This window comes from Bos taurus, chromosome 26 (assembly GCF_002263795.3).
Source record: "Bos taurus isolate L1 Dominette 01449 registration number 42190680 breed Hereford chromosome 26, ARS-UCD2.0, whole genome shotgun sequence".
NCBI lineage: Eukaryota > Metazoa > Chordata > Mammalia > Artiodactyla > Bovidae > Bos > Bos taurus.
Window position 1 is genome coordinate 6,919,994 of NC_037353.1, and position 13,933 is coordinate 6,933,926.

Sequence of the window (13,933 nt, forward strand, 5' to 3'; positions counted from 1 at the left end):
CATAGTTTTCTTTTTCTCTTGGCTTTATTTTTTTTTTTTTGGTTCTAATAATTAATGTTTAGGATTTTCTACTCCAGTTTAAACAGCAATGAGAAAGCTAGTCTGTGACAATATTAATTGGAACCTGGATGTCCAAATTCCTCCAGCAATTTCTTGAATAGGAAAAAAAAAAATCTCTTGAATAAAATAAGGCTACCAACATATATAAGAAAGAAAGTTGGCAGAGGACAGTGACTCTGAGATTATTTCATATGTGTTAGCTCCGTTGCTTTTAATGTCTGAATCTTTAGGAAACATCAGGTAATGCTGTTTCTCCAGAGCATGCCTTCTTGAGGAGTATTTAATACATTGGGGAGACTTAGCAACCTGTACCCCAAACCCAAGGATGATAAAAGGGAGGACAAAGGAAACGTTCAAAAACCAGCCTGCTAGAGGTAGAGAAAGGACCATCACCGATCTTCTCCCTCTGTCCTCTCCTCCCAAGATAAGTGAAGTGAAGTGAAAGTTGCTCAGTCATGTCCAACACTTGGCGACCCCATGGCCTATATAGTTTATGCAAGTCTCCAGGCAAGAATACTGGAGGGTTGCCATGCCCTCCTCCAGGGGATCTTCCCAACCCAGGGGTCAAACCCAGGTCTCCCGCATTGCAGGCAGACTCTTTACCCACTGAGCCACCAGGCAGATAAGCTACTACTTAATAGCATTCCTTTGCTACCCTGATAGATCAAAAATACATCTCACTTGTAAGCCTTGGCTAGCACTATGTACCTAAAAAATGAAGAATCAAAGTAAGTAAGGAGAAATATGAAATATTTTATTTCAAAAATAAGTTGATGCCTATGCATGTTTCAGTGGACTTTAGGTTAACATTTATTTTTTTAATTATTAAAAAAAATTTTATTGTTGTTTGTGTCTTGTTAAAGAAGTTGCTGCTGCTGCTGCTAAGTCGCTTCAGTCGTGTCTGACTCTGTGCGACCCCATAGATGGCAGCCCACCAGGCTCCCCGTCCCTGGGATTCTCCAGGCAAGAACACTGGAGTGGGTTGCCATTCCCTCTCCAATGCATGCAAGTGAAAAGTGAAAGTCAAGTTGCTCAGTCGCGTCCGGTTAGTAGGAGTTTAAGATAGCTGTTCCTCTACATAAGTGGCTTATAATTGCTTTAGTATTTACTTCTACCTGTAAATCTCCTATTCTAATTAGAATAAAGTAGGGAAGATATTTCAAATACTTCAGTGGATTGAAAGGTCAAGTGAAAAATAAAATAGTAGAAGCTTATTAGGATAGAGTAGATATTAATTCACGAATCAGAATATTAACTTTGTGCAATAGCCTGTAAGTTATGCGGCATGGGACCACCTTTATTTGATTTATCCATTTATCCCTGGCCTCTATCACAATGGCTGACATATAATCTGTACCCAAATATTAACAGTCACGTAATAATTTGCTGTGACATAATAGCTCAGTACAGATGTTTAACCCTTTCCCCTCATTCCAAAATGATATGTTCCCTAATAGGTTTATTTGACTTGAATTTAGGAAAATATTTGTGTAATAAGACACAATGAGGTAAAAAGAAATCCATCTGATATACAAGTAAGGCAATGGGAATAAAAGACCTGAAAGGGCACAAAGCCAGGAAGGAACCATAAGGATAGCATTAGGAATGAGACTTTAATGCAATAGTTTATAAAGAACTAGCTGTTCTATTTGGGGATATCTACAAAATAACAAATTGTCAAAAAAATAACATGGCTTTCTGGCAACATCAAGGCTGTCTATCCCTGAGTCTAAAGATGTTACCTGATGAAGGAGAGTCTGTGGGGTGAGACTGTAACAAATAAAGAGATGTCTAAAGGTGAATGTTCAAAGGAACAAAGATGCCTTTTGAATAATCATTCTCAGAAAATATGCTATTTTTTTTTTAAGTAAACATTTAAGGTTGTTAATAATCTCCCAGGACATTTTATAGATTATTTTTAAAAGACTGTTAGTTACATAAATAGGAATTAGAAAACTAATTTTGCATTATTAAAAGAAACAGGCAAAAAAAGAAAAGAAAAGAAACAGGCAGTAACCATACCAACTTTACTTGTCCTGAAAGGGCAAAAAGGAGTAAATCTAAGTTAGATTGGTCAGATGAAATACTGCTTATAAGTGGATTCATTTTCTTCCCAAGATCATGTATGGAATGAAAAGGATGGCTGGAAATTCTGTTAATTTTGAAACCAAAGAATGGAAAGAAAGTGAAGTCGCTCAGTTGTGCCCAACTCTTTGTGACCCCATGGACTGCAGCCTGTCAGGCTCCTCCATCCATGGGATTTTCAAGGCAAGAGTACTGGAGTGGGTTGCCATTTCCTTCTCCAGAGGATCTTCCCGACCCAGGGATTGAACCTGGGTCTCCCGCATTGCAGGCAGACGCTTTACCATCTGAGCCACCAGGGAAGCCAAAGAAAAATGTAAAAGTAAAGAAAAAAGTTACTTTGGAAAAAATTCTTTTCTGGAGAATGAGTAGAACAATTCAATGACCATTAATCCAGAAGGCAACTATAAAATAATTCTTTTCATTGTTAACAGCAATGAAGTGAATTCTGGGCATACAGTTGTCTGATTATGATATTCACACTAAACTAAGGCCTCTGTATGTACCTTGACAGGTACCATTTTTAAGATTGACTAACGACCAAGATAATCACGATGGTATGATCACTCACCTAGAGCCAGACATCCTGGAATGTGAAGTCAGGTGGGCCTTAGAAAGCATCACTACGAATAAAGCTAGTGGAGGTGATGGCATTCCAGTGGAGCTATTTCAAATCCTGGAAGATGATGCTGTGAAAGTGCTGCACTCAATATGCCAGCAAATTTGGAAAACTCAGCAGTGGCCACAGGACTGGAAAAGGGCAGTTTTCATTCCAATCCCAAAGAAAGGCAATGCCAAAGAATGCTCAAACTACCACACAACTGCACTCATCTCACACGCTAGTAGAGTAATGCTCAAAATTCTCCAAGGCAGGCTTCAGGAATACGTGAACCGTGAACTTCCTGATGTTCAAGCTGGTTTTAGAAAAGGCAGAGGAGCTAGAGATCAAATTGCCAACATCCGCTAGATCATGGAAAAAGCAAGAGAGTTCCAGAAAAACATCTATTTCTGCTTTATTGCCTATGCCAAAGACTTTGACTGTGTGGATCACAATAAACTGTGGAAAATTCTGAAAGAGATGGGAATACCAGACCACCTGATCTGCCTCTTGAGAAATTTCTGTGCAGGTCAGGAGGCAACAGTTAGAACTGGACATGGAACAACAGACTGGTTCCAAATAGGAAAAGGAGTACATCTAGGCTGTATACTGTCACCCTGCTTATTGAATTTCTATGCAGAGTACATCATGAGAAATGCTGGGCTGGAAGAAGCACAAGCCAGAATCAAGATTGCCAGGAGAAATATCAATAACCTCAGATATGCAGATGACACCATCCTTATCGCAGAAAGTGAAGAGGAAGTGAAAATTCTCTTGATGAAAGTGAAAGAGGAGAGTGAAAAAGTTGGCTTAAAGCTCAACATTCAGAAGACGAAGATCATGGCATCCAGTCTCATCACTTCATGGGAAATAGATGGGGAAACAGTGGAAACAGTGTCAGACTTTATTTTTGGGGGGCTCCAAAATCACTACAGATGGTGACTGCAGCCATGAAATTAAAAGACGCTTACTCCTTGGAAGAAAAGTTATGAACAACCTTGATAGCATATTGAAAAGCAGAGACATTACTTTGCCAACAAAGGTCCGTCTAGTCAAGGCTATGGTTTTTCCTGTGGTCATGTATGGATGTGAAAGTTGGACTGTGAAGAAAACTGAGCACTGAAGAATTGATGCTTTTGAACTGTGGTGTTGGACAAGACTCTTGAGAGTCCCCTGGACTGCAAGGAGATCCAACCAGTCCATTCTGAAGGAGATCAGCCCTGGGTGTTCTTTGGAAGGAATGATGCTAAAACTAAAACTCCAGTACTTTGGCCACCTCATGTGAAGAGTTGACTTATTGGAAAAGATTCTGGTGCTGGGAGGAATTGGGGGCAGGAGGAGAAGGGGACGACAGAGGATGAGATGGCTGGATGGCATCACTGACTCAATGGACCTGAGTTTGAGTGAACTCCAGGAGTTGGTGATGGACAGGGAGGCCTGGTGTGCTGCGATTCACAGGGTTGCAAAGAGTCAGACACGACTGAGTGACTGAACTGAACTGAACTTAATCCTTTATCATTGGTTACAAATATGAAACAGTAAGTTTCGTATTCACATTAAATTATATGTGTATAGTGGCCAACTGTGGGTTGTGGTCCACAGTTACTTTACATTTTGAAATAGAAGCATATATAAAATTTAAATATGTCTCTTATAATAATTCACTCTCCTTACAAACCATTACCAGCAACTACATTTTCAAAGACATGATAGAAATATCTTAAAACTTACCGATCCCTGAGAATGGTCCAGAGCTCTCCACCTAGGCAAGCTTCCATCAACATATACAAATATTTGCTGTCCTTAAATGTTCTGTATAATCTGTGAATTGCAAACAGAAAAACAAGAATTATAACATTACTGTTTTTAAAAGCGTGTAAATATTTTTCATTGCCCAGATTGTAATCTCACTCTTGATTTGCCAAACTTGAAATTTTATTAGAAGAATGAGAAAGATCTAAATTTATAAAGAGGGAAAAGGAGGTTATGTTTATGATTTACACACTGTAGGGCGTAGATTCTCCTTTGAAATGTGTTGTGTTCGGTAGCTTTAGTCATTGCTGACTATGCGATCCTTTGGACTGTAGCCTGCCAGGCTCCTCTGTTCAAGGGATTCTCCAGGCAAGAGTACTGGAGTGGGTCACCATGCTCTTCTCCAGGGGATCTTCCCAGCCCAGGGATCAAACCCGTGTCTTCTGCATTGGCAAACTGTCTACTGTCTGAGCCACCAGGAAGCTTAATCCCAATGTTTATGGACCAAGAGGACTTCTGGGGATTCCTCTAATTCCAATTTGGCTAACATTTCAAGCATGGCCTCTTGAGCACTATTTAGTGGTCATAAACATGCATAAACATAAACATGGATATACAGTGATGACACTTTAAAGTACAGATGTGTATGATATTTTGCACTGGTCACTTAAATTCACGTGATACCCTGTTTTCAGCAAGTGCCACTGGCAAATTAACTAGAAAATCTTCTGCATATATTAAAAAAAAATCCCACTGCCATCTTATGAGTGCTCTCAAAATACTAAGATGGAACAGTCATTTCATTTTTTAAAATCTTCAAAAAATATTGAAATAAAGAATATTCAAGGTAAAATAGTTTGATTTTTGGTATTAATAATTTATCATTCAAGTATCAGAGGTCTATGTAGAGTTCCAGAATAACTGAGGATAAAAATGGAACATTAGGAAGTCTGATTTTTCCTTTAGGAAAAACATGTTTTGTTTTTTTGTTTTTTTTTCCAGAATATTCTCATTTTTTAAAAATCAATATTTTAGTGCTTTCTTATTTAGTGAAAACTTTCTTAAAATCTGGTTTAAAAATATGTTTCTTTGTGTAAATCTAATGTGCAACAGTGAGCGCACATGGCAGAGACTTTAGTGGCTGCTTTTCCGCTTGGAATGGGGGACCTGAACCCTTGGGCAGGGTCCTTGTTGTTCAGTAGCTAAGTTGTATCTGATGCCAGGCTTCCCTATCCATCACCAACTCCCGGAGCTTGCTCAAACTCATGTCCATTGTGTTCGTGATGCCATCCAACCATCTCATCCTCTGTTGCCCCCTTTTCCTCCTGCCCTCAATCTTTCCCAGCATCAGGGTCTTCTCTAGTGAGTCAACTCTTCACATCAGGTGGCCAGAGTATTGAGGCTCCCACATCAGTCCTTCCAGTGAATATTCAGGACTGATCTCCTTTAGGATGGACTGGTCGGATCTCCTTGCAGTCCAAGGGACTCTCAAGAGTCTTCTCCAGCAGAACAGTTGGGAAGCATCAGTTCTTCGGCACTCAGCCTTCTTTATGGCCCTTACCTCACTATGAAGTCCGAATGGGCCCCCTGCATGATCTGCTTCTCCGAGCGGATGTGTTCCTGCTGTCTTGTATCCACGATGTGGCGTTTCTTGAGAATCTTCATTGCAAAGGTTTTGGATTCTTCACTTTTTAACTGGACCTTAAAGAAAGTCAGAAGGGAATTAGTGAGAAAAAAAATCCACAGAGTTAATATAACAATGCATTCTTAGCTCCAAATTAACAGGTGCATGGAGCATTGTGATGACACCCTGAACACCACCTGTGTCACGGTAAAGCCTGTCTGGAGCTGGATTTGAAATCCAGGACTGACAGACACTGCCCAGTCTCATTCCACTGGACCTGATACATTTTTACCAACTGGATTCCCAATTAATTTTGTGCCCACTGGGATTAGAAGAGGGCACGTGTATTTGATTCTCTTTGTATTATTTCATGTCATTTCATATTATGTGTTTGAGTATACTTTACCATTTTTCTCCTTGAATCAGAAAAGTAGAAATAAAAACTAATTTCTTCTCCAATTTTATTACTTCCAGTGAGTTTTGAAAAAGTAAGGCCATATGGTCCTATATGATTTTCCTCTTTAGTTCTAGTCCACAAACATTTCTAGAGTTATTTAATTCAGTGACAGACCCTTGTCTCTGCTGAGACTGAAAATTTATGTACTGTTACTTCTTTTTATCTCAGCTTTCCCTTCTCTCCAGTTAAAGAGAAAAGAGATGGTAATAAGATTTTTTTGTTTTTCAAAAGATTTTGGAAACTACTTTCCTTTGTCTTCTCAAAATAAGTATGATGGCTTTAATCCTCTCTGGCCTTAAACTTGACTCCATGGTTATACTAACTGGGAGACCTAAGCTGAGCCTTGGTGTCCCCAGAGCTTCCAAGCGTCTGTTGCAGCCCCTCTTGGCTCTTGGTGACTCTGGAGGGGCTTGGGTCCTCCAGATGCCATTCCAAATGTAGGTGCTAGTCTGTGTTCACTGTTTTACAAAGAATTCAACAAGGTGACTTGTAAGGAGGAGAGAGAGCAGAGCTAATCACCTAACATAAGTTATCATCTAGTGCTCTCAGGACAAAGAATCCTCAAGGTAATACCAAACAGCCTACTTTATTCTGAACTAATGAAAGCACTGGAGAAATAAGACAACAAGCCATTTCTGCTTTTCAGCTGAGGTATGGCTGCCCCCTCTTTAGTTGTGAACTGCTTACAGCTTTATCTGCAAGGATGGTGAAGGTTTTAAGTGTCTTGCTCATGTACACATGGACAGACGGAATTCAACTGAGAAGACAGTAATGTGGCAAGGTCTTTAGAAGAAAACACGAAGACACTTCAGATAAAGAGGCTTCCGTTTGCTGCCAGCATTTGAGAATCTATGACAGGCTAGAAGGGCAATGGATATTTGAAAACGCCTTAAACAGCTAAAGGCCCCCTATGCCGTTTGTGGTGCTGGTTGAGATGACAGATGAGTGTGACGCGAATGGAGTCAGTCATAGTTCATAGTGAGATACAAGACGTGAGCGTTCACTTCTAAAAGAGATCCGGACAGAGAAGAAAGATGACACGGAAAATGAGCTGTGTCAGGATGCTAACATTCACATGGATGGACCTAGAGACTGTTACAGTGAAGTCAGTCGGAGAAAGAGAAATGTCACATAATACCCCTTATGTGCAGAATCTGAAAGGAAATGATACAAATGAACGTATTTATAAAACAGAAACAGAATCACAGACTTAGAGAACCAACTTATGGTTGCTGGGGGAATGAGGAGGGAACAGATAGATAGGGAGCTTGGGATGGACATGTACACACCGCTGTATTTAAAATGGATAGCCAACAAGGACCTCTTGTATAGTCCAGGGAACTCTGCTCAATGTTAGTGTTAGGATGGGATGGGGTTTGGGGGTAGAATGAATACATGTGTATGTATGGTTGCATCATTCTGCTGTGTGCCTGAAACTATCACAATATTGTTAATCAGCTATAACAAGTTAGAAAAGAGTCTTATAGAAAAACACTGTCTTTATTCACACACTGGTTCTTCCAGTCATTGTCTTAGCTGCAGTGAGACATAATGTATTTAGTACTGTATCATCCAATGAACTCCGAGTCATAGTACTCTAGGTTTGAGGAATAGAAACTATATTCTGAAAAAAGTAATTTCCTCCTCAGGACACATTTGCCAATAGAGAACTGTCTTAATGTTACCAGAAGTACCAGGAAAATCCTAGAGATTTTTTCCCACTTGTTTATATATGAGGAAGACATTTTCTTCTACAGGCATGTTTTTCAATTATTTAAGATCTCCATCTTTAATGAGACACAAATCCCATTGGGAGATGCTTTATGTTATCCAACTTAAAATAACAATTTATCTGCCCAAATTCAGGTTTAAATTGTTGAGTGAGAGTAGATTGGAAAGTGTTAGTCAACATGGTCTTGACAACAGCACTGTTAAAAAGCTAAAGCTGGGTTCTGGATGAATGAAATGCAACAGATGGGATTTTTCCCAGAAGATAAGAATGTAGCTGAGGGGAAAATTAAATCATAGTAGAATGAGATGACTAAAACAATTCTATATATACCATGTGTGTGACAGTGAAGTAAATAATGATAACAAAACTCTTTTGTAATACAAAAAAAAAAAAAGAGTATTAACATTCAGAGAAGAAATCTGATCATATTCCCTCTTTAGAGTCTTACCCAGATAAGTGTGAAAAGTAGGTCACACAATGTAACAATTACTCTCTCTAGAGATGTTAATATTTTAACTTGTGTATAGGTTAGGAGGAAAGAACTCTGGCTTTAGGGTGACAGGTCTGGACTTCAATCCTAACTCCACGTAAGGTCTCTCTCTCTTGTCTTCTTAGGCAGCTGAGTAACTTCTCTGAGCCCCAGTTCTGGCTGAGGATAACACCACGTACTGTATGGAGTTAATCGTGACCTTACATGAGAAAGTACCGCCATATGGGCATTCGTTGTTGTCTCTCTACATATATCTTAGGTAGCTCAAATGTTATCCTTAAAACAAAGCTAGATCATGTCACTTCTGTGCTCAAGCACTGCAGTGGCTTCCCAGCTCACTCGTGATAAAGACAACGCTGTCACAGATGCCCACAAGGCCCTGCTTCATTTGAACTCCTGCTCCCTGTGAGCCTCACTCCCCACTTGGGGTCACTGTGCTCAGGTCACACTGGATACCTTGCTGCTCCTTGAGCACAACAAGCAAGCTCTTACCTCAGGCCATTTGCCAGTGCCTGCCTAAATATTCTCCCACAGTTATCCTCTGGGCTTACTGCTCAGTTTCCTAAATTCTCTGTTCAAATGTTTCCTTACTTAGAAAGTCTCTCCTCACACCAGTCTACATAAAAGAGTAACCACCTACTTCTCCCTTCCCTTTTGTAGTGTTCTGTATAGCTCTATCACAAGCTATATTTATTCTGTATTTATCACACCAAATGTTTATTCTGATTACTTGTTTAGTATCTGCCTTCTTTCACTATTCTGTAAGCAACCCAAGACTGGGGATGTTTTTGTTCACTGTGCCTGACATAGAATAAATGCTCATGAAGTGTTTGTTGACTAAGTGAATCAAATAAAGAATGAAATAAGCCATGATGACTTATCACTGACAAAGCCACAAGAGAGCTGGTACCTTAGCACCACACTGTGTATCTCTGAGCTTAACAGGATAAAGCAAGGGAACTTATAAATGACAAGTATATAGCATTTACTCTCTTTCTTCTTTCCCAAACTGCCCTTACGCATAAGAAGGAAGAAAAGATTTCTGTATGCTGATATGGCATAGAAAATATACATACCAAATATCTATATAATTCAGCTCTGAATTTTCAGTTTTTATGCTTACAGCATGTTTTCTTAACCTTCATTTTTCCTTGAATGACTAAGATGTGGTATTATTCCCAGCCACACAGCCTACGACATTAATAACATCATCTCTAGGATGCCAACTGAATTTTATATACAAATTCAGTTGTATATACAAATTTTATATACAACTACAAAATATATTTATGAAGGGTCAAATAGAAATGTGTTCACTGATATATTAACAATGGTCTCTTAGGGAGATTTTTAGTTGATTTAGTTCTTTTTAACTTTTTTGAAATGGTTAACTTGTACAATTAGCGTTTCTCACCTGTATGATAAGTGAAAATAATGACTCTGGTCATGGAAAAAATTTTAAAGTCTCTTTTAAATCAGAATTTAAATTTATTTATTAAATATTTAATATTTATAGTAAATATTAATGTTTATATTAAATATTATTAATATTTAATTATAATTAAAATATTAATATAATAAATAAATAAATTTATTTATTTTGACTCTCTCAAAGGATTCTGGTACAGTGGAATCCACTCTATTAGGATCCCATGAATGCAAAGACCTTGAGAAGTTGTGTGCAGTAGGATAACAACCTATTCAAGTTCAGGCTGAACCACACTAGTCATATCCTTAAAGAAAATACCTTATTTTTTTATTTCAACACAAACTCTCAAAGTTACAGCAATTTGTATTAAGTCTAAACTATTGTGCTTTATTATGAAGGTGTTTTCACAAAACTAATCCATGAAAAATTTTAAGGTGAAATTTAGTTTGCTTTTTATTTGTCCTATTGGCCAAATTAATTATTTGGTGGCTCAGTGATAAAGAATCCACATGTAATGCAGTAGGTTCAGGTTCAACCCCTGGGCCAGGAAGATCCCCTGGAGAAGGAAATGGCGACCCATTCCAGTAATTTTGCCTGGGAAATCCCATGGACAGAGTCATGAAGAGTCAGAAATGACTTATCAACTAACCCACCACCACCAAATTAGTTATACCAGCACCTCTTGTGCCGATTTGAAATAATGATGATAATGATTTTATAGCAGGTCACTAGAGATGACAATGGCACCCCACTCCAGTACTCTTGCTTGGAAAATCCCATGGACGGAGGAGCCTGGTAGGCTGCAGTCCATGGGGTCGCTGGGAGTCGGACATGACTGAGCGACTTCACTTTCACTTTTCACTTTCATGCATTGGAGAAGGACATGGCAACCCACTCCAGTGTTCTTGCCTGGAGAATCCCAGGGATAGGGGAGCCTGGTGGGCTGCCGTCTATGGGGTCACACAGAGTCGGACACGACTGAAGTGACTTAGCAGCAGCAGCAGCAGTTTAATGGTCTCTTCAGGCCAAAGCAATTTTGTCAAAATGTGATCCACTACAGGAATGAAACTTTGAACCAGTCTGTATTCCCAACCCACCTACTTCACTTCTACCCAGTGGATAAGCAGAAGATGGAGAGGCTTTAAGTAAAAGGTTGCTGACCCTTGTACCACATTTGTTTCTCTCTCAAGATTTCTAGAAAGGATATGTGAATTTAAAAATGCTAATATCAATATCTTTCTTCTGTTTTTTATAAGTAATGCTGTGCTATATGTGAAATTAAAATTAGCAAAAGTTTCATTTGTGTAAAAAGTTATTTTAACATGAATCACTGGGTTGCCATTTGAAGGAATATATCCTTGAGCAAGGTGAATCTTAATATGGGAATTTTTGACAAAGGATTTTGTCACATTCTTAACTATCAGGCTCTATCTGGTACCTAAATAATATGGACCTGAAGATGAGAGACAGCACCACCAGTATTTTAAAGAGCTTTGAAGACACAATTGCTGACTGTATTTAAATACGTGCTTTCTTTTATCTGGGACAAACACTTGCTTTATAAAGGCTTCTCTCCTGCTGTATCTAATTCTTTACACTTACTAGGAAATAGGATTCTGATCAGAGCAAGGTAAAAATTAGCTCAGTGCAATGACTAGGGGTTGGTCCTTAGAATCTACTTGGCCATTCATCTATTGAACCTTTGTATTAACAGTTCATAGTTTACTTAGCACTATAGATATCTTTTCATTATTTTGGAAGAAAATGGATTTCTGAACTATACTGTAATTAAAATAATTTATGAAATTAAGGTTTGAACTGACAATATCACATAGCCTATTATTATGCAAAATTCCTTTATAAAGTAGTTCAAATTACATTTCCATGCACAACAGGAAAGGATGACTTGCTTAGGTAAGCTAATGCTACAGACCACAGGGGATGAAGTGAGTTCAGAAAAGCTTATAACAGGGAGAGGTGGGTAAGATGGCAGAGTAGGGAGACCGTGAACTCATATCCTCTCACAGACACAGCAGTTACAGCTGCTTACAGAGCTAACATCTATGAGAGTGACATGAAGACTAGCAGAAAAGAGTTTCTACAACTAAAGACAGAAAAAAGGAATTGCCATGAAACAAGAAGGAGAGGCAGAAACACAGTACTGTCAGGACCCACGCCCTTGGATCTGCAACTCACAAATAAGAGGAATATTACAATCACAGAAGTCCTCTCCAAGGAACAAGGGGTCCAATCTCATACTGGTCTCCCTGGCCTGTGGGTCCTACACCTAAAGTATGAGCCCCTATAACATCTGATTTTGAAACCAGCAAGGTTTGCATTAGGGAGAGCAGGAGGGCTTTTTTCACTCAAAAAACCTCACACACTTCAAGTCCCAGAAGTTTGAAAGGAGCCTGGACCAGAACTACTTACTAATCTCTGAGAGCCTCTGGAGAGGCAGGGGGGCCAATAGGAGCACCCTTGCTGCCGTTTTAGGGAGCTTGTTCTAACCATGTGGACACAGGCACTGCAAAGTACAACTTCAGAATAGGCTTCCCTGGCAGCTCAGATGGTAAACAATCTGCTTGCAATACAGGATACCCAGGTTCAAACCCTCAGTCAGGAAGATCCCCTGGAGAAGGGAATGGCAACACACTCCAGTATTCTTGCCTGGAGAATCCTATGGACAGAGGAGCCTGGCAGACTACAGTCCATGAGGTCACAGAGTCAGACACAACTGAGCGACTCTATCCTAATAGTGCTGGGTACTCAGCACCAGCCCCAGATATGCCCCTCCGGGCCAAGTCATGAAGACAGCTCTGTGGGGACTCAGCCCCACCACTAAACTAAGGAATAAGACCAAACCTCAGAAAAAGAACTAAACAAAGTGTAGATAAGCATTCTACCCAATACAGAGTTCAAGATAATGATCATAAAAATGCATGGATAAACACAGAATTTCACCAGAGTTAGAAAATATAAAGAAGAACCAAACAGATCTGAAGAACATGGTAAGTGAAGTAAAAAGTACACTAGAATGATCACCAGTAGATTAGATGATAAGTGAAGTGAAGTGAAAGTCACTCAGTCGTGTCAGACTCTGCGACCCCATGGGCTATACATATACAGTCCATGGAATTCTCCAGGCCAGAATACTGGGGTGGGTAGCCTTGTAGCCTTTCCTTTCTCCAGGGAATCTTCCCAACCCAGGGATCGAATCCAGGTCTCCCACATTGCAGGCGGATTCTTTACCAGCTGAGCCACAAGGGAAGCCCAGAGGAACAGATAAGTAATAGAAATCACACAAGCTGAAAAGAAAAATGAAAAAAGGATTAAAAAAAATAAGGATAGTCTGAGGCCTCTTAGACAATACTATGTGTACTAACATTAAAGAGAAAAACACATTTCTGAATCCATTCTACTAGGCCAGCATTGCCCTGATACCAAAATGAGATAAAGATACCATTAAAAAAAAATTACAGGCCAAATCACTGGTGAATATAGATGCAAAAACCCTCAACAAAATGTTAGCAAACCAAACTTAACAAAACATTAAAATGATCATAAGCCATGATCAAATGGGATTTACAGCAGGGAATGCAAGGATGGTTAATATCTGCAAATCAATTAATATGATACTCCACATCAACAGACTGAGAAATAAAATATCTCAATAGACACAAAAAATCTTCTGACAAAATTCTGCATTGAT

At 39.2% G+C, this 13,933-nt stretch overlaps 1 protein-coding gene across 3 annotated transcripts in view; it reads right to left on the minus strand.

The window, feature by feature from the left end:
- The window catches only part of PRKG1 (protein kinase cGMP-dependent 1), a 1,418,431-nt gene that overhangs the window by 24,696 nt on the left and 1,379,802 nt on the right, over positions 1-13,933 (minus strand). For all 3 annotated transcript variants that reach the window (XM_005225353.4, XM_059881733.1, NM_174436.2), the window contains 2 exon segments: positions 6,054-6,193; positions 4,472-4,561 (listed from right to left, as the gene is read on the minus strand). In XM_005225353.4, coding sequence (XP_005225410.2) covers positions 4,472-4,561; positions 6,054-6,193 — 230 coding nt within the window.